The 18,815-nt window shown below is 36.4% G+C and overlaps 1 protein-coding gene across 1 annotated transcript in view; it reads right to left on the bottom strand.

Moving 5' to 3' along the window:
• Positions 1-18,482, bottom strand: part of LOC149297755 (transient receptor potential cation channel subfamily M member 1-like) — a 52,229-nt gene extending 33,747 nt beyond the window's left edge. Inside the window, exon 1 of the mRNA XM_089488341.1 lies at positions 18,351-18,482. Within this exon, the coding sequence (XP_089344467.1) occupies positions 18,351-18,482 (132 nt within the window). The remainder of the gene's footprint in view (positions 1-18,350) is intronic.
• Between the last annotated feature and the right edge of the window lie 333 nt (positions 18,483-18,815).

The raw sequence follows: 18,815 nt of genomic DNA, 5'->3' as shown, positions 1-18,815 counted from the left end.
ATATCCCATTTTTCATAGTATTTATGTAGCATTTTATTCTATCTTAGACATTTCTTGAATATTTAATACTTTAAAACTGAATTTTAAAAGTCTAAATATATGTTTCAGAATTTTGTCATGATTATTTTTGGGATCTTTGGCACCTCATAAGCAGTAGTCATAAGACCAAAGTACAATTGCAAAAATATAATGTAACCTAAAATTCTATTTTGTAGCATAAATAAGCACAGTGATAGAATTATTGCAATGATGCAAAGCTATAGGAACAGGGTATAGTGATGTCATCACTGAAATTTCATAACATGTTTTTTGTTTTTTTGCTAGGATTGTTATGTCTATATACGGAGTGCATGTAGCATAACTAGCTTTATACATATGTGCAATTCACAAACACAACTGCAATGAAGAGCCAGCGCATGACTAATATTATACTCTAATCTGTCTAGCTCTAGAGGATGACTTGGACATAAGCATTTCACACTATTGTATGTATTTCTTTTTATTTTTTTGGGGTAGGTTTTTTTTTGTTTGTTTTTTAATTGTTTATCGTGCAGTAATCACTAGAGAATTCCTTAATTTTGTTATATTTTTACCTTCACTTTTTCAATTTTAGTTGGAGGTACACTAGGCAATTTCCATCAAATATGAAAAAACCTATATAATTAAATAATGGCGTAATATATATATATATATATATATATATATAACAATACATATTTTCCTAATTACAGTCTAATTTCTAATTCATGTGATATAGATATTGAAGATGACGGAAGTTTCTGCTCTACCTAAAGTATTTTTATTATCATGTATTCATAGGAGACCTCTGAGAAGCCATCTGTTCAGGAATTTGCGGCTGGACCTTGCATATCTGCTGTCTTAACCCATGATATATGAATTGTTATATAAAAATGCCATTTTGTCTTTCCCCCTTAGAGGTTATTAGAGTTAATAAAAACACAAGCATTACAGATCAGGGTAAAACTCACAGAATATATTCAGCCAGCCTTTGAAGTTTCACTGTCCTTGTCTGTTTAATCTTCTTACTCAGAGCTCGATAAATAATCCTGCACAAATACTTAAGCAGACATGCGCTGACTGAAAAAAGGCCATATTCCATGTGTCGTATCTCTGTTCTCTGTATGTTATACAAGAGCTATATCACAGTGGATTACTTAATTTGGGCTTCCCAAACTATACCAGCCCCAAATTTGCCTAATGAATTAGAAAAACAAAAACCAGAACATTTTTGGCAACCACTAAATTGAAGAAACAGATTAACATCAGAATTCAGGCTATGGGCCAGCAAAGAGAAACATAGATATTATCAGCGAGTCGCTTACAAAGATTTTACTAAATCTACAAAGTTCTGTTATAAATATTCAGCCTTATATGTATCTTATATAGAGACATACATGTGCCTGGACTAGCCCTCGAAAGGAGCAATACTGATTACGGACCAAGCACTGATTGGGGTTTGTGTCTTTATAGCGTGAAAAAATGGCCAGACTACATGGGCCAAATGGTTCTAAACTGCCATCAAAGTCCACATTTCCTGGAAGCCAATGGAAGCATTTGGCCTTGAGAGAAGTAGGCTTTAAAACGCTTTGAGATGGGAATTTTACTACATTCCATATGTGCCAATGATTTCAATAACCATTTTTATAAATACTGGTGTCCATGGATAACAACATTCTAAGATGAATCACTGGAACAACACTTCAAAACATGACCTTACAACTTCCCATAAGTGCAGACCCACAGCCTTTAACTTGAAATCAAGGAGCAAAATACTATAGGTTTACCCACAGCAAAACTAATAAATCCTATGGTAACCCTACTTACACCTAAACATAACAGCTCAAAATCAGTAAAATCACTGCTTTGTTTATGGAATTTTAGAGTAACCAAGACATCTTGTTGACTTTGGTGGAACTTTCCATATTTTTTAACTTATTAAGTGGCCTTTGGAGCCATAGTTGTTTTGTGTAAGCGCCTGGAGGACCAGCTAGGGTTAACAACAGTTTAGGTATCCTCACTACCTATTGATTTTGTAAGTTGGGTAAGTTGATAATAAAAACCAGAAGCATATTTCCTGCAGTCTCAATGAAAATGATTCTTACTAGTTTTTTACTGAAAAGTTTTGTGATATCTGCATGCTACTGTATGAGTTTTTACCCGTGACCAGGGTTGAATGGGCAGGTTCTCAGTGTCCCACAGGATAGAGCAGACTTGCGGCTGCAGATGCCATATCATTGGTCTATATAGTAAATCAATGTTTCAAAAGAAAGTCACAAGTGTAGCATGACACAAACTCTCTATATGCAAGGTTATGAAAGTTATGCTATGTGTCTAAGACATCTGAATATTAACATTCTTAACATTCTTCTATTCATAGAAAAGAAATGGCAGTCAGCTGCATGTATGCTATGAATAAATATAATTTATGAAATCTGTTTTACACTTGATCGTAATGAGGGCTTACATAAGGAGCAATTTTGTAATAAAAACGAAGCAGCAGTTACCATGGTGTTTGCACCATTTTATGCCTTTGTTACCAACATTACTCTTTGTACATGGCCCCCAAGTGCATCAACATACTTTCAGTGATCCACAAGCCATATATATAATTGTACATGCAGGTATAATACTGACAGAAGTCAATGGATTATAGTGATCAAGTAAAATTATTTAAAATTAATCCGACAGATTCACAGGGAAAAAAAGTTGCTTCTTGTAAATTTCAACTTGGAACCAAATTTTCAGGTCCAAAACTGTACCTATACGTTTACACCATATAAATAGTTGACATAAATGATAAATACTGCAGATACTTTTGATAAAAAATATATATTATTTTTTTATAAGGACGGTATAGTTCCTTATGTTGAAAGCATAATTATCTTTTGCGAGGGGGTTTTGTTCCTTGTTTGGTTAAAACTGGTATAAGTGACTATGCACTACAAAGGTTTTGCTTATACTAGAGCAACTATATTTAGCACCTCAGAAATAATGGGCCAAATATTCTAACAGAATAACATTAATAAAATTCAAATTGTCTTAGTTAATCTTTTAAACTTCACCTTTGAGAAGATATTCTACTTTAACCTATAACTGTTAAATTGGAAAAACACATACACGCATGTTCAGCCGCAATATACACAAATTTCATCCGCACTATCCAAGGCACATTAAGGTTTCCTGTAATAAAATCCACTGACTTTAATCAAGACGATTATTGCCTGAGATGGTGTCTTTCTAAAGATGAGGGTGCATAAGCCTACCTGAAGCCTTTCTTGGAGCTTACAAGCCTGCAGTGAAAGTTGGTTGAGTTACTCTGCTGTGTCTTGCCTCCTTGGTGTCCTGCTAGATGTTGATGAGAATCCCTGAGGAGATGGAGTGCCACCACTTTAAGAAGAGAATCTCATATGATAAGCATGTGAGCAGACTCTTTGTTCAAGCAAATCTCATGACTGCCTTTGAAGGTAATCCTTTAACAGTCCCATGACCCATCTACATGCCCAGAGGGTATTTTCATCCCATGGTGGAACAAGGCACAACAAATCTACTTTGATAATACCCAAATCTCCAATTTGTTAAACCTTCTGTGTGACCATATAACTGGAAAAATGCCTGTTTTGCAGAAGGAATTCTGCAATTTTTAATCCGAAACTCTACTCCCCCTGCTCAAAAAATTTCAAACTTTATTTGCATAATTGAGACAATTGGGAATAATGGACCTTTTCAGGGACCCTCATTAATCTACTCATTCTGTTGAATACTAGAAAGGAGGCCACACTGCATTAATTACAGATAATCCTTTTTTTTTTTAAAAACTGAAACTTCAGCGAGATTTCTGCATTAAAATACTGACAAACCTCAACAATTGTTCAGTCCAAATTTTAAGTTTCCATTTCATTTATATATCTGCTGACATGCCCCACTTCAGGTTACATTTTAGATCTCTGTGTGTATATTTATATTCTGTAAATAGCATATAACGCATTATTAAATGTAAAATGTTTACATTTAATAGTTTGTTACACGGTACTTATCAGTCGGGACATTTGTATCACATCATACAGGGAGGATTCCAGAGAGGTTTGTGAAATGATACAAAAAAAAGAAAAAGCTGTTTATTATTTTCCTTCATATTCTCTATTTTTGCTGTGGTGCTCCATTGACAAGAATCTATAACTTTTCAATCAATAACATTTAATGCGATGCTGGGGCAGTCTAACAATAGGGCTATTTTTTTCCCAACAACAGAGTATTAAACATAGAAATATAATAAAAAATAAAATATAAAAAAACATATTTACATAAGTTCAGGTTGAAAAATATGATTCCTTGTACAGGAATGTTTGTGACAAGATTTAGGAAAACCATAGGAAGAATTTTAATGCAAACAAAACAGGAAAAGCATTTTAAGTTCACATGATAGATATTTAGTTCATGTCGGGGGCTGCAGTTGAGTTATTCTGCAGTTGCAATAGTGAACTATTAATACAACTACAGCATCATTGTGCTACTGCATATAATATATTATTAAATGATATTAAATATGTACTGGAATACTTCTTAATATTAAAATAAACCTCTAAAACATTTCTTTATTACAGGCCATGTCTTCTTGGGAGTGGTACTTCCTCGCCTATATGGAATTTCTGAAACCCCATGATAGACAATTTGTGACTTTCTGGCACGCTACCTTCACTCAGCAGGAAACAACATTTTTAAAATTAGTAAATCCACTGGACCACAATACACCCAAATAATGATATGATCCTTATTATAGACAATGTAATTGACATAAAAAGGGATATAAAAAGAAGGCATAGCCACAACTATAAACTGTATTAAAAGCCACTGTCTCACTGGACGTACTTTACTGAATATATATACCTTTTTATGAATGAATATAGAAATGTAATACTATAAATGGCCAAAAACGTCCCAAAAATAATTCAATAACCACGTTACATTTATAACATTAATAGCTCATAAAAGGATGTGTTTAAAATCCTACTTTAAAGAATATTTTATGTAGTCCGTGTAAGAACCTAAATCAGACAGTGATAGTAAACCTGCATGTAAAGAACATCCAAGAGGTCCATAAACTATAAGAACCGAGCTGGGCAGCCAGTCGGGTAAAACTATAATTTCTTCTTTTTAGTAAAAACCTGCAGTGAATATCTAATGTGTGGAACAATTGCTACTTTCATAAGCATATCATTAAAAAAATAATGATAATACTTACCTTATAAAGAAGCTACCGCTTCCCTCCTTCTCAGTGGTCTGAGGTTTCATGTCACTGATTGTGGCAGAAAAGTGCTCCAACCGAAATCACTTACGCACAAGGGTCGTGACTGGCAGTCGGTATATCACATATGAGGATATGTGTTTGGCCAAACAGATCTCATGCAAGAAAAATAACTGGGGGTGGCAAAAAGGGGCAAATGCATATGGAGGGGTTCTCTCCCATGAAGGGGGACACCATAACAATTTAAAGGGACCTTTCAGCTATCATATGCATTAAAGTGCATTAGATGACTGGAGTGTCCCTATAAGTTATAAATTGCACCCAGTGTTACTGTTCAGGTAATTTCTACCTGTGACACTCCTATGCCTCCTTAAGATCCTCTCTTGGGTCAGGCTTTATTTATGCATAGCTCTGCAAGCGAGGCTTCAGGCTTTTTATTAAAAGTTACCTGTCTTCAAAGGTTATCATAGCATATTCCATAATACAAACTATGCAACTTGCGAGGAATGAGGACTACTCAGTAGACCTTGATTTCCTAGCTATAACCGACTAAAAGCTCCAAAATAATGGTTTATCAGGGGCCAACATCTTTAAACTCACATCCAATCATGTCAGTCAGACCTTATTTTACCAGAATACTATATTTTTATATCATGAACCAACAAATGTCATAATGACATTTTGTGAGACAGATACAGTCGGCTGAACAATATGGTGGGAAAATATTTAACTATGGTTATTCAGCAAACTATATTCAAAAAAAGAGCACAATCAGTGTTCACAAGAATAACACAGATGAATAAAAAATGCCTGACAGAGATAATATATCCATACAAAAGATGCCCTCATGGGTGAATGAGCGCACACTATGGGAAGGTTCAGCTGTCTCTGGATTTGCTTAGTAAAATGACTTGGCACAGTGGTCCTATGGGTGAAAAGAATGGCTACGTGTCTCTGGCCCACAGATGAGGACCTGTCAGTGAGACTTTACTCAGCAAAGAGTTTCTATAAACACTTTAACCCTTTAATTCCTGGTTTAAACTATTTAAACCTTCTAAATCAGAAATCATTTGTATATTGCCAGTATGTATTTCATGCAGAAGCATATTAGCCTGAACTAGGTATTTAGGGGCTGAAAGACATCACCACCTTCCACCAATATCAGCAACATTCTACCAGTGATTTTTTACCTTGAAGGCTGTTCTAGGTTTGGCACAGATTGGCACCCACAGCTGCCCCTGTGGCTCACCTTCCCGGCCCATGTCCTTACTGCTGAGCTCTGTGATACAATGTCATGAACTGAGCGTCCATAGTGTAAATGGGCCAGTAGAGGAAACCAGAGATCTCCCTTTTTTTGCTAAACCTTTTAAATGCTGTACTAGCATCTATGCATACAGTACCGTCCAACATTTTCAAAGGCAAACACTATAGATTCAGGGGTTGAGAGGTTACACCTGTGCCTAGAGGACAAGGCATTACTAAAGCTTTTTATATGACTTTGTGACCTACTCTGTTTCTGTAGCTAAATTAAGTATTTCATTTTCTTGTTTCTATACACATTTTGGGTCTGCTGGGGCTTTAGTAGCTTGTGATCAGCCAAACATTATGAACGCTAGAAAGTAAGGATGTCAGAGGAGGAAAAGGAAACTCCTGCCATAAGTAGTCTAATTTTGGTCACCGACCTCTGCCCTCAAGTCTCCAATTTATGCAACTTCGAATGGTGGTGGATATTTTAACAAACTCTCCCTTTGATATGATTGCCTATTTCTAACCACTAGTTGCAACTCAGTATCGGAAGTGAAATTGGAAGAAAACATCAAATGCTGCTTTATACAGTCTTAATAGCTGTAAAAGGGAAAGCGTGAATACATACCCATTATTCCGAGTACCTCGTATTAACTTAAGCAGAGCTTTGGTGAATGTGACCGAGGGATGTTTTTGGGGAGTACAATAACCACTTCATTTCTTTCTATGCTGTATTTGTCTCAAAACAAAGTCGACTTAATGCATTTTTTATGGTATTACGTTTGCTTGAAGTAAATCAGAATATCATTTAACTTAATGAAGTATGTGCCTTGTATAAATAACACAGTTCTTTTAAAGAGAACCGTTTGTAAACATTTCTAAACGCAGAAACATAGAATTTGATGGCAGATAACAACAATTAGGCCCATCTACTGTAGTCTGTCAATTTCTACTCAATATCAAGTGAACTCTATTAAACAGATTTAATAGTATAACCCATTTTTTGTGTTGCCCATAGGCTCTTTTGTATTAACTGCGACCGAAGCTTGGCAATATATTTACAATTAAATTGCATGGTACATTTTAAGTAGATTACAGGCTATAAATAACAGAGCTCATATATATATATATATATATATATATATATATATATATATAAATTCAGATTACAGAAAACTTGATGTATTAAATCTATATATTTAAAATGGATTTCCATGGACATTTGCATAATTGTAATGTCCCCTGCGCTACTATAATCAGTCCAGTTCATTCATGCTGCTGTTTTGAACAGTCGTTTCACTTCATATACTGCTCATTATGAGTCACAAGGCATGTGAAAAGCACAAGATAAGGGTCAGACTGCCCGTTTCCTTGTTGTAACATTTCAAGCTTTGTCTTTGGAGACGTATGTTGCCCTTGGGCATGATCAGGTCAGGCTGTAGTATATATCATGATAAGTACATTTAGGTTTTATATGCATTTATCAGCTCATGCATTTGATCAGTTCCTGTAGCAAGTCCAGCTAGGCTTCTGCAAAACTGGACCAAACAAATCAGAACTGACAATTGTCGGAATATGAGAGGTGGCCAGCAGTCATAGCAGGACATCAGTTGATTAAGATCTGAGCCAGACCCACCCCATGATTGAACATGAACCGAGCTGGACTTATCCTCCAGACATTCCAGAGGCACATTAAGTCGTTATCACCAGCCCATACGAACTTGCACTTGAGTATATTATTCTTTATGTATGTGATCTCTTGCATTAAGTACATCCTTCATGGAACTCATGGAACTTCTGTGCACTAATTGAGGTGCATTTCTAAGGTTTGTTGACAATAAAATTTTTTCCAGAAAACTAATTTTGTCTATATTGTTATCAATATCAATGATGCTGCACATGATTTATTTTTATGTAACAAAACTGAATTTGTACTTGAGTTTGAGAATAACACGCTTATTTCTGAGTAGGATTTTTTTATGCTAAAAAAATTGTGAAACTATGACTGCTTTTTTTTTTTTAGAATTTCATTTTTGAGCCAAGGCCTTACATGGAACTCAAAATATATAAGTGATATGTTAAATATCTGCAGGTGTGTTGGTTTCTGCGACCCATTCGAGGAACCACCCAAACTGAAATGGGTTGAAAGCAACAATCTAGTTTGCTTTGTGGATAGTATAACTATGGTGCCAGATGATAAGCAATTTCCAAGCCTAGGAGAAAGCATAGATATGTAAGCGCATGCATGCACTAATCTAAGTAGATTTTTCTGATCAGGAATGGGTATAAGAGGCACACACATTTATACTACTTTATAGAAATAATAGGTAATTGTTACGTATGATTGTTGTATTCTTACCATTATACTGCAGCTTTAAACTATTTTGCAGTTTCACTCAGAAAAAAATTAAAATTTAGGAGTCAGATTTTTTTTAGGGGAAGGGGGCATGAAGGGAAGTATCCACACAGAGAGACACAACATTGCAGAAAAGTTAGGTATCTCACTGCAACTCATCCACAACTCACTGCTTACTAAATAATTCACTTCTGGTGGGCCATTAATAGATGCATGACAGTAGAATTTGAAAAGGACTGAACAAGTATGGTTTGTTTGGAAGTGTTGCCAGGAAAAAGCCTCTTCTCTCTAAAAAGAACACGGCAGCACTGCTTAAGTCTGCAAAGTTGCATCTGAACAAACTACAAGACTTGTGGAACGATGTCCTTTGGACAGATGAGACGAAAGTGGAGATGTTTGGCCATAGTGCACATTGCCACACTTGGTGAAACCAAATGCAGCATTTCAGCACAAACATCTCATACCAACTGTCAAGCACGGTGGAGGAGAGGTGATGATTTGGGCTTGTTTTGAAGCCACAGGACCAGGGAACCTTGCAGTCATTGAGCCGACCATGAATTCCTCTGTATACCAAAGTATTCTAGGTGTCAAATGTGAGGACATCTGTCTGACAGCTAAAGCTTGGCCAAAATTTGGTCATGAAAACAGGACAATGATCCCAAACACACCAGCAAATCTTGGGCTTGAGTACCCAATTTTCTGTATGAAACCAAGTTGCAGACCTCAAGGTGACAATACTGCATGTTGGTGCCTACCCCTGGTGAAGGGTAGTGTTATTTTCATCTTCCATAAAAAAACATAACACACTCACAAGCAGATACTCACACTCACTTGCATGCATTCACACATATATATATATATATATATATACATACAAACTGACACACATATAGTACATGCATACACACAGTTGCATACATCTCACAGCTTGGCAGATACAGTATATTTTGGCAAGGCATATATAATTCTGATGAGGGATAAATGGAACAATTTAAAGAATAATCATTATGTTTAACCCTTCTTTTCTCATATCTTAAGGAACAAAAGGGCAGTGGTAGAAGCAGAAGTGTTCCATCTGAGAAACCAACAAACACCTTTTTTAGGTGTGAAAAAATATTTTATCATTTAACAAAATGCAAAGTGAATAAACAGAAGAAAAATCTAAATCAGATGAATATTTGATTTAACATGTCCATTTTTAAAGCATTTTTTCACACTGCGTAAAACGTTTGCACCGTACTGTATAATAATATATTTAGATTTAACAGGATGTTTAGATTTAACAGGTCTATGGTAGCTTCTCAGATGAAACCCTTGTGCTGCGGCTGCAACTACCCTGTTCTTCCTTAAGATATGGAAAAAATAAATGTTGAACATAATGCAGTTATGTTTCATAATGCAATATTTTTCATATTAATTTTTAAATTAACTGAAATAAGCATACTGATCACTGCGCGCAGGTTTTCTTTGACTTGAATAAGGCTGCCCCTGCATGATGCCAACTTACTGTCCCAAGATATTATGCCTCCTGGGTCCAAGGATGAAATGCTGCCCCCACCACATATATTGTAGGTATAAGCTAAATATGTCAGCCTCAAAATCATGCAAATATATGTGTGTATGTAAGGGCAGTGTATGTGTATATGTGTGTTTATGGGCAGATGTTTGTAAACGCAGTCGTGTGTAAGGGCAGTGTATGTGTATATGTGTGTTTATAAGCAGGTGTGTGTATGGGCAGTGTACGTGTATATGTAAGGGCAGTGTATGTGTATATGTGTGTGTTTATGGACAGGTGTGTGTTAAGGCAGTGCGTAAGGGTCCTGGGTGGGAGGCTAACATTAGCCAGCGTTATGGTGGACACCTGGCTGGCTGAGAATCATGGGAATTGTAGTTCACAGCTAACCTCTACAGCTTTATCTATTGTTAACTGCACTTCCCATGATGCTCAGTCAGCATCATGGAAGTAGTATGTCTGGCTGAGCCTCATGGGAATTTAGTTGAATGTGTTGGTTACTTTTAATATGCATGACTGTGCTGACAAAAATGAAGCGTGTTTTAAGTGACGATGCAAGCGCAACATTGTAAAGTGCAATTGCTTGTATTGGTGAGTTCTGCGAGAGCGATTTAAAAAAAGAAAAAAAGTGTCCTTCTTTCACATTTTGAAATGCTAGGAGGTGTGATATTGTATAGCCTTGCTTCACACATACTAAATGTACTGTATGTTATGTATCACTGTGTTGTTTTATATCTTACGATCACATAGAAGGAACCACATTGAAATAAAGTCCTCAATTGACGTGCACTGAAGCATTTTGTGCCATTATTCTTCACTTTGAACCACTGACGAGTAAGTTACTACAGTTTAGGAAATTGCTCAGTCGGTATATATGTATGGGGATTCAGCCACATATCAATTATATAATTTTACACATATAGATGCAGGAACTGATCCTGGCCAAAACCCTTGCCAAAAGAAAGCAAATGCATTTTTAGCCCTCGACATTTTTTAACTCTCCTTCAAACTATCCTGAGCTAGTGGAAAAAAAGAGAGACTGTGTCTCATAAACAGGGACACTCAGTAGGCATGCGATAAGTGAAGATGAGTGTCAGCTAGAGAGTAAGTATCTATAGGTGAATAGATGAGATTTATTTTTTTTAATGTAAATTTATTTTTTGTGAATATTATTAATAAAATAAATAAAAATGCTCATAACTTTGTGATTAAAATAATGTATCATAAATATAGCTATATCATAATAAATCAGAGAACAAGAAGCATCCAGGTATAGCTTTTTATTTATACACCTGTCTGTGATTTTGCTGGCATAATGGCACAGGTATAGGTCTTATACCTGTAATGGATTCTGTCTACTCAACTATGTTGTTAGTATATGTAGAGTATGAATTTTTTTAATGCAATGCTTTAATATTGGCAGTTTTTATGAAAGAGAATTAACTGGCTTGGACTGTCCGTTATTTATGTAAATCACTTCTGATACTTCTTCAGAAATGCCGTTGTGTACATGCATCCACCAGCCGTGGATTAATGGTTGACTCTAGGGATGTAAACTGACTCACCACATGAGGAACCACCATCAAAGGTTTGTCCAGGACCCCATTAACATCAAAGATGGCTCTGGAATACAACACTAAAGCATATCTGTTTTGGATTTTAATTAATAGGCCTACATCTGGATATTTCCAATATTTATCACTTTCTCTAACACTACATCCAGTGTCGTAACCAAAGTACTAGCAGTGCTCAGATAGGCTTCAGGAATATATAGCAGAAAGAAGCTGGATGAAGAACCAGCTAACCAGAACCGGGGTGAAGTTATGCAATGCTTCAATCACCCAGTGATCAAGCCATACAACCAGCAGCTGCACACCGCACAACTCGATCTGCATTTCCCCTTTCCACGGTGTGCCAGATAGCCAGTCCTGGCCTGTTTTGGGGACTGGAATGAAAGACACATGGACCACAGTAGTAGTTATGGCTGGATGCCACAGAAAGATTAGAGACCAAATCTCACAATCTGAAAATCTCTAGAAGAAAGTGTCTGTGGCATGCAAAATGTACATATTTTATAATCTCAAACACTACCTCAAATATCTTGTTACTGTTCATGCCTGCCAATTAACTAAGCCGCTCCTTTCCATGAAATCATCTGAATCTGCTCTAATGCTTCAAATAAATTGTACTTTTTAATTGAATCTTTGAAAGACATTAGTGTTTTGTTTATTAAAGTAAGGGTTCATTCTCTCTTCGCAAGGATTAGAATAAAGGTTTGGAATCCACAGCCATCTGCACACCATTTAACTGCTTATTAAAATGAAAAATCATTATGTTGATTATATAGCAATACAGACAGTGTGACATGTCTATTTTATTATCTTTAAGAACAACGTTATAGCCAACTTGTGAGGTTTGATGTCTGTTAATGTTAAGAAATTCTAAAAAATCATTTAAAATAGACATACAATTACATTTTAATCTGCCACAAATAAACTCAGACTGTGAAAACTGTATTACGGAAGTGTCAGCTTTTTGAAAATTCTACGTTGCGTTCTACAAGGAAAGATTACCAAGTGATTCCCGGAGTGTAAGATTCTTATCTCTTCAGTCCCACACATATTACTCCATTCTTGCATCAATATGCTTGATATTATTGGAGTCTGACTAATGATGCTTACTGTTATACGAAATGGTAGCTCAAGAACTACTGGTAGCCCTTTGGCTCCTTCTGAGGACCAACACACTCCACATTTTGGGAAAAGGAGAAGAGCTTTGGAGACATGTTAAGGAGGCAAATTTTCTCTAAGCACAGCTAAAAAAAATTATAACCATCACATTAAATTAAAGAATTAATAAAGCCCAAATAGATACTGCTGTAATAACAATTGCTAGTTTCTCACATCCCATTTGGATGGGTGCTGGAAGAATTGCGGGTTCTTTGTAATCGTGATTGGATGACTGGGACATGAATCTGGCCCATAACATAATTTTTTTGCATTTTTTTTGCTGGAACTTTAACCACATAGTGTTGGAATTTCGGCTATTGATAGTTTTTTCAAACAACATAACTTTGATGTGGGGGATATTCAAAGCCCTGAAGACTGTATATTACAATGGGTGTTTTCAGTTGGGGAATTATACCACCAATATTTGAGGAAATTGTTATTCCATGGAATCTACAAAGTAGTTAAATGAAGTTAATCCTATGGCATGTCAACTTGGTTTCATCTTTGAAATTAATATGTTGCTATAAACTTTGATCTTTATTGGACAACAATTTGGGACAATGCTGCTTTGATTAGTTTATACTAAGTTATATGTGAAAATATTTTGTATATGAAGAGTGCTATTTTGGTATTTGTATTTATTTGAAGTATTTATGTATGTATTTATTATATTTAGGAATATTTATTTACTGAAATTGGGTATATTTATTGTTATGAAATTAGTTTCTCTAATAATCAGTTTCCTGGTGGGGACTCACACTGATGCTGACTACTCTACTACTGACTACTCTTATGTGCAATTGCATGTGGAATGAATTTATTGATTAATTTACCTATATTTATGTTTCTATGAGTGCTATTCTGGGAACAAATATTTAAGAGACTCCTTTGGCTCTTTTAGAATTTTCTACATGAAATTAAAGTGGGTGAAAACAGTGAATTTACCGATTAATATATAACATAGTATACTGTATGTTTCATAAACTGATTATTTTTTCTGAAAGCTAGTCGCATTGCTGATAATCCTCAGAATGGGGAACCCCAAGATTGTTAACATATAAGCAATGGATTTGAGCAGATTTTGGAGAAAATTCACAAGCTGAAGTGCACGGTAAAATCCATCACTTTAGTTGGCAAGTGGGAAATTTGTAATCCGCAAAGGCCCTGCTAAGCAAGGCTTATATGTCTCTTTCTCTCTGAATCATAGAAATTCAAGCTTTCCATTGGTTTAATCTAATTTATCACAGAATTACCTATTTTAATACCAGCAAATGTAGTAAATATAGCTTTCATTTAGCTTGCGTAATTGTAGCAGAGGATTGTGTAACATATATCAAAGTGTTAAACTCCTTATTAACTGTTTTACCTGATGGATGTTAAAGTGGTTGTAAATTATTGGGACTTTGATCGCCATTTAATGGCAGACCAACCACCGACAGGTCTATAAAAACAGGTCTATTCTTCTTCACTTCAAAACCGTAGGACAAGTGAATTTAGCTACTCTTTGTGCAATACTCTTGCCTGTATTTCTGTGCTTATGACCTCCAGGCCCAACCTATCCATCTAGCACACAGGGCAAATGCAAATGCTGCAGTGTGCAGTCATGAGCTGGATATACGTGGCTGCACACTACCCAGATGCCATCAAATGGCCACTGGAGTTAAAGTGCCAGGTTTGGCTGGCCAACGCCATTCCGGCCCGGATGACCCCTTGGGATATTTTGAGGGCTGCACCAGCCTTAGTGTCAGCAGTTAGTGGATACCAGGAACATGGTGAAGCCAACTGACAGATGATCATTGTCCATAGGGGATATCAGCAGAATAGTCAGGAACAGACTGAGGTCATACTAGGAGATCAGATGACTGACAAGCTGAATCGAAATGGGTAGTCAGGAGAAAGTGGACGTCACATCATTGTATCAGAGGGCAATCAAGCACAATTAAAATTCAAAAGGGCAAATCAGAAACTGACTGAGGTCACACCAGATAATCATAGTCCAAAGCATCAAATGAGAGTGGTAATCAGTAATTAGACCAAGAATGATAGCATGATGTCAGTGCAATGGATGAAGAACACCAGCTGTGTAGGCAGCAGAACACCTCAGCACCTTCTGAGCCCACTGGGAGAGGATTTTATACTTGAGCCAGGTAAATACTGATAATGACAAGAAGTTATGAAGACACGAGTTCCACTATATTCCTTGAGCATTCAGGAACACACTTGCAACCAACAAGAGACCCTCCAGGCCGAGCACCTTGCTGCACCCACACTATGTGACATTTGGGTAATCTCTTTACTACAAACTAAAGATGGTTTCTGACATTGCTTATACCTCCAGTTATATATATATATATATATTATATACACACAGTTATAATTCATCATTCAGGTACCGGACATTAACATGTTAGGCAAGGTTTTTTTGGGCTATTTAGAAAGTTGAGATATGTATTCACTGTTGAGTCTTTGGGCAGCGGTCATTATAATTAGGATTATTTACCCTTTCGGTTAGGTTCCAACTGTGAGCTCTAGTTGACAAAGCTGCCCTCTCCTTCAATGTCACAAATATGTATAATGTAACATTGTATCCCTAAACAGAATCCATTAGTGCTAAGAAAAAAACAAACAATGTTTTGTTTTGTTTTTATCAAAAAACAATACCTGTGAGGCTTATACAAGCTATAAAATGAATCCCAAAAGTCAGATACATTGGGGGCACTGGGCAAACACTCGCTATTTTGCTAGGTAAAGGTTTTTCTATGTATTTATTAATCACATGAAAGCTGATATTAAGTTATATTAATCCACACCAGCTGTTACCTCTTTTGCTGAGCCATTATCAGAGATTAATTTGGCCAGGAAGCTGTCTTTTTCATGCTATCTCTAAGCACACAACAACATTTTGCATAACAGCCAGATAAAGTCTTTCTGAGCCACTTGCAACCTTGCTCGGAAAATAACAGGTTATACAACATCTTGTCTATAGCTACTTAGTGGACCATAAGGAGTCATTAATCTGTGCCGTACATTTCATACCATTATTCGCTACTAGGGCCCAAAGGATTTATGGGGGCCCCTTAGTACCTGTTTAAAACAAGTCATTTTTATGTGAATATACCTGAAATACATAAACTGAAGTTCCCGCATCTGAATGAAACACTGTAATCAGGCATGTAAGACCATCTACAAGTGAACTTTTCCCATTACACAGATAATCAAACTCTAATTTCAGTCCTATGTTAACCTTGAGTGTTAAGAACTCCCCTTGGGTGGGCCTTGGATAAAAAAAAGACAAGTTAAGAAACACTAATCTTTTAAAGGTAAAGGCGCTCATTAGTGAAGCAGACATCATTTGCGTCACTGCCCATTGAAAAAAGTAGGTCTTAGTAAGCCTATGCTTACCCCTGGTCAGTAAAGATAAGAACTCTCTTTGAACATGGTAGCCAAGGGCTTATGTTTTCTTCTTATGGTGAATTCTTCTGACTGCAGTATTCCCATCAATGTACTTTTATACATTGCGTTTTCATATCTGCAGACTCTCCTGTATAAAAACTAATTAATATGGCTATATAATTCTGATATAATTTTGCCTAAAGACCCTGTATAGTTTTCTGCTAATTGATCATTTTCCAGTATGCTTCAGTGACTCCTATTTTAACCAATTTAGCTCTTGTTGTTCTTACTGTTTGTTGTTTTATTTACCCTGGAACACCACTCTTCAGGCAGGCATGGCAGATGATCATATTTATATAATATGTGCTAAACTAGGTAAAAAAAAATCACCAAAATTAGATCTATAATCAGACATGAAATATTCCCTGTGTGTATGTTGCCTAATAAAAAGTCATCTGTACATTTGGTGCCTATAGATTATTTATTTTTGCTAGAAGAGTAGACTAAGCTGGGTCTGGATGCAGTGCCAAAAGTGGAAGAACAAAGCCCAACAGTGCCTTTATATGTGAATATTGTTCAACTCTACAATTCAAGGCAACAAGTCAATGTTCTTCAGTAGAGGCATCAAAACCGATCAAAAAGTATAAACTGGGAACACATTATGATTATGATTTTAAAACTGCATGCATTATTTTCGCATACATTTATATGTAGTGTGCAGACGAACATTTATAAATAACCCTAATTGTTCCAATTTATGTGCTGAGGCCCAGTCATTTTGCTTACTGCACATTCTGAAATAGGGATAACAGGGGTTTGCAATCACCTTAAGATATTGTATGAAGTTCTTTCTTCCTTTCTTGCTTAGTACAGTGATGGAAACTAGTTGGTTCCTTCTCAACCTTGGCCAACAACAGGTTCAATGGACAACACACTAAAATCTTCCCCACGTTACTCGACTAAAGGTAAACCCAATTTTCCTATGTTCTCAGTTTGGTAACTCAACTAGTCATAAAATCAGATAAACACATAGAATAGAGACCTTTCCCAGCCCTCCATCTTTGAGATAGTGTCTCCAAGGTCAAACAAAGTCCACCTTGGCCATATTTTACTTTGCCTACTGAATAGGATGATCAGCATTGTGCAACAGAGTGACAGGGAAAATCCTATCCACAACCCGCAACACACTTTGCCGCATATGAAAAAAGCTTGTGTACAAGTACAGGCCATGGTGTAACAGTTTACAGTAACTTGTCTTACGCCCCTTCTATATCATTTATATATGAGATTTGAAGCCCATGCAATAATGTTGGCCCTGAATCTATGTGCAAATAGAGTACTCTCTTGCTACCAGTGAAAATCTGTTTATCGCTTACTGTAGGGTTAGAAGAAATAAAACATCACAGTATTTGAGGTACAGCTAGAATAACGGACACCTGCAACTCTGTAACACAAATGCTCCTTACGATTTAAGGTCTCATCATTTGTTTTGTCATTTTACACCCCTGAGGAGGATTCTAAGATATAGTTTGAAGGCTTGATTGGTTTCACATGGTGTGTGGTTGTCAGTGAGTGGGGCTGTATAAGCTATATAAGAAATCATGGCATCATAAGTTGTCTGGCTAAGTGTTTGACTGATGTAAAGTTTGGTTTAGAGTACTATGCAGGGTACTTTGCAGAGAGCAACAAGGATTTTGATTTCCTTATATTTTTTATTAAACAAAGCACTCTGTAGCAAAAGAGAAAACTGAGTAATTACCATTCAATAAACCATAAGACATAAGACAAACAATGTAGATACAAATAAAAATAGATAATCAGTATCAATTGATGTCAAAGTGCACAACCTACCTTTTGTGATCCTGAGGATGAGCCCTTTAGAGATGTGCGTTTGAAGGAACCACTCATCCTTCTTAAGGAACCAGTGAACTTCCCTCCTCTACCTCCTCCAGCTCTCTTGCCCACTTGCCCTTTCCCCTCCATGAATACTCTAGCAGCACCAGGCCCTTACGTGGAGCTTTATTTTCATTCATAGAGTCTAAGAAGCAGTTCGAAACCTACAGCTCGGCTGGACAGAAATAAGAAAGCAAGCCTTGGAACGCAGACATCATATCTATGTTGAGATATAAAAGTCCCAGAATGTACGAGCTCTTGTACTCATGGCTCGGAGGGAATAAACCATGAAGCACAAGTAAAACTGAGCAACACATGGGTAAAGGCTGCTGCTTTCCCATCCCCCATGCTACAGCCTTTATAATCAGGCTTAATGCACGCAGCTCCAGCAAGCTATGGTTTTTAATGGATGGAGATTTAATA

This window comes from Sceloporus occidentalis, unplaced genomic scaffold (assembly GCF_023333645.1).
Source record: "Sceloporus occidentalis isolate IW3139 unplaced genomic scaffold, rSceOcc1.0.p SCAF_37, whole genome shotgun sequence".
Classification (NCBI taxonomy): Eukaryota; Metazoa; Chordata; class Lepidosauria; order Squamata; family Phrynosomatidae; genus Sceloporus; species Sceloporus occidentalis.
The sequence above is the reverse complement of the archived record's forward strand: the minus strand, read 5'-3'. Positions and strand labels throughout refer to the sequence as shown.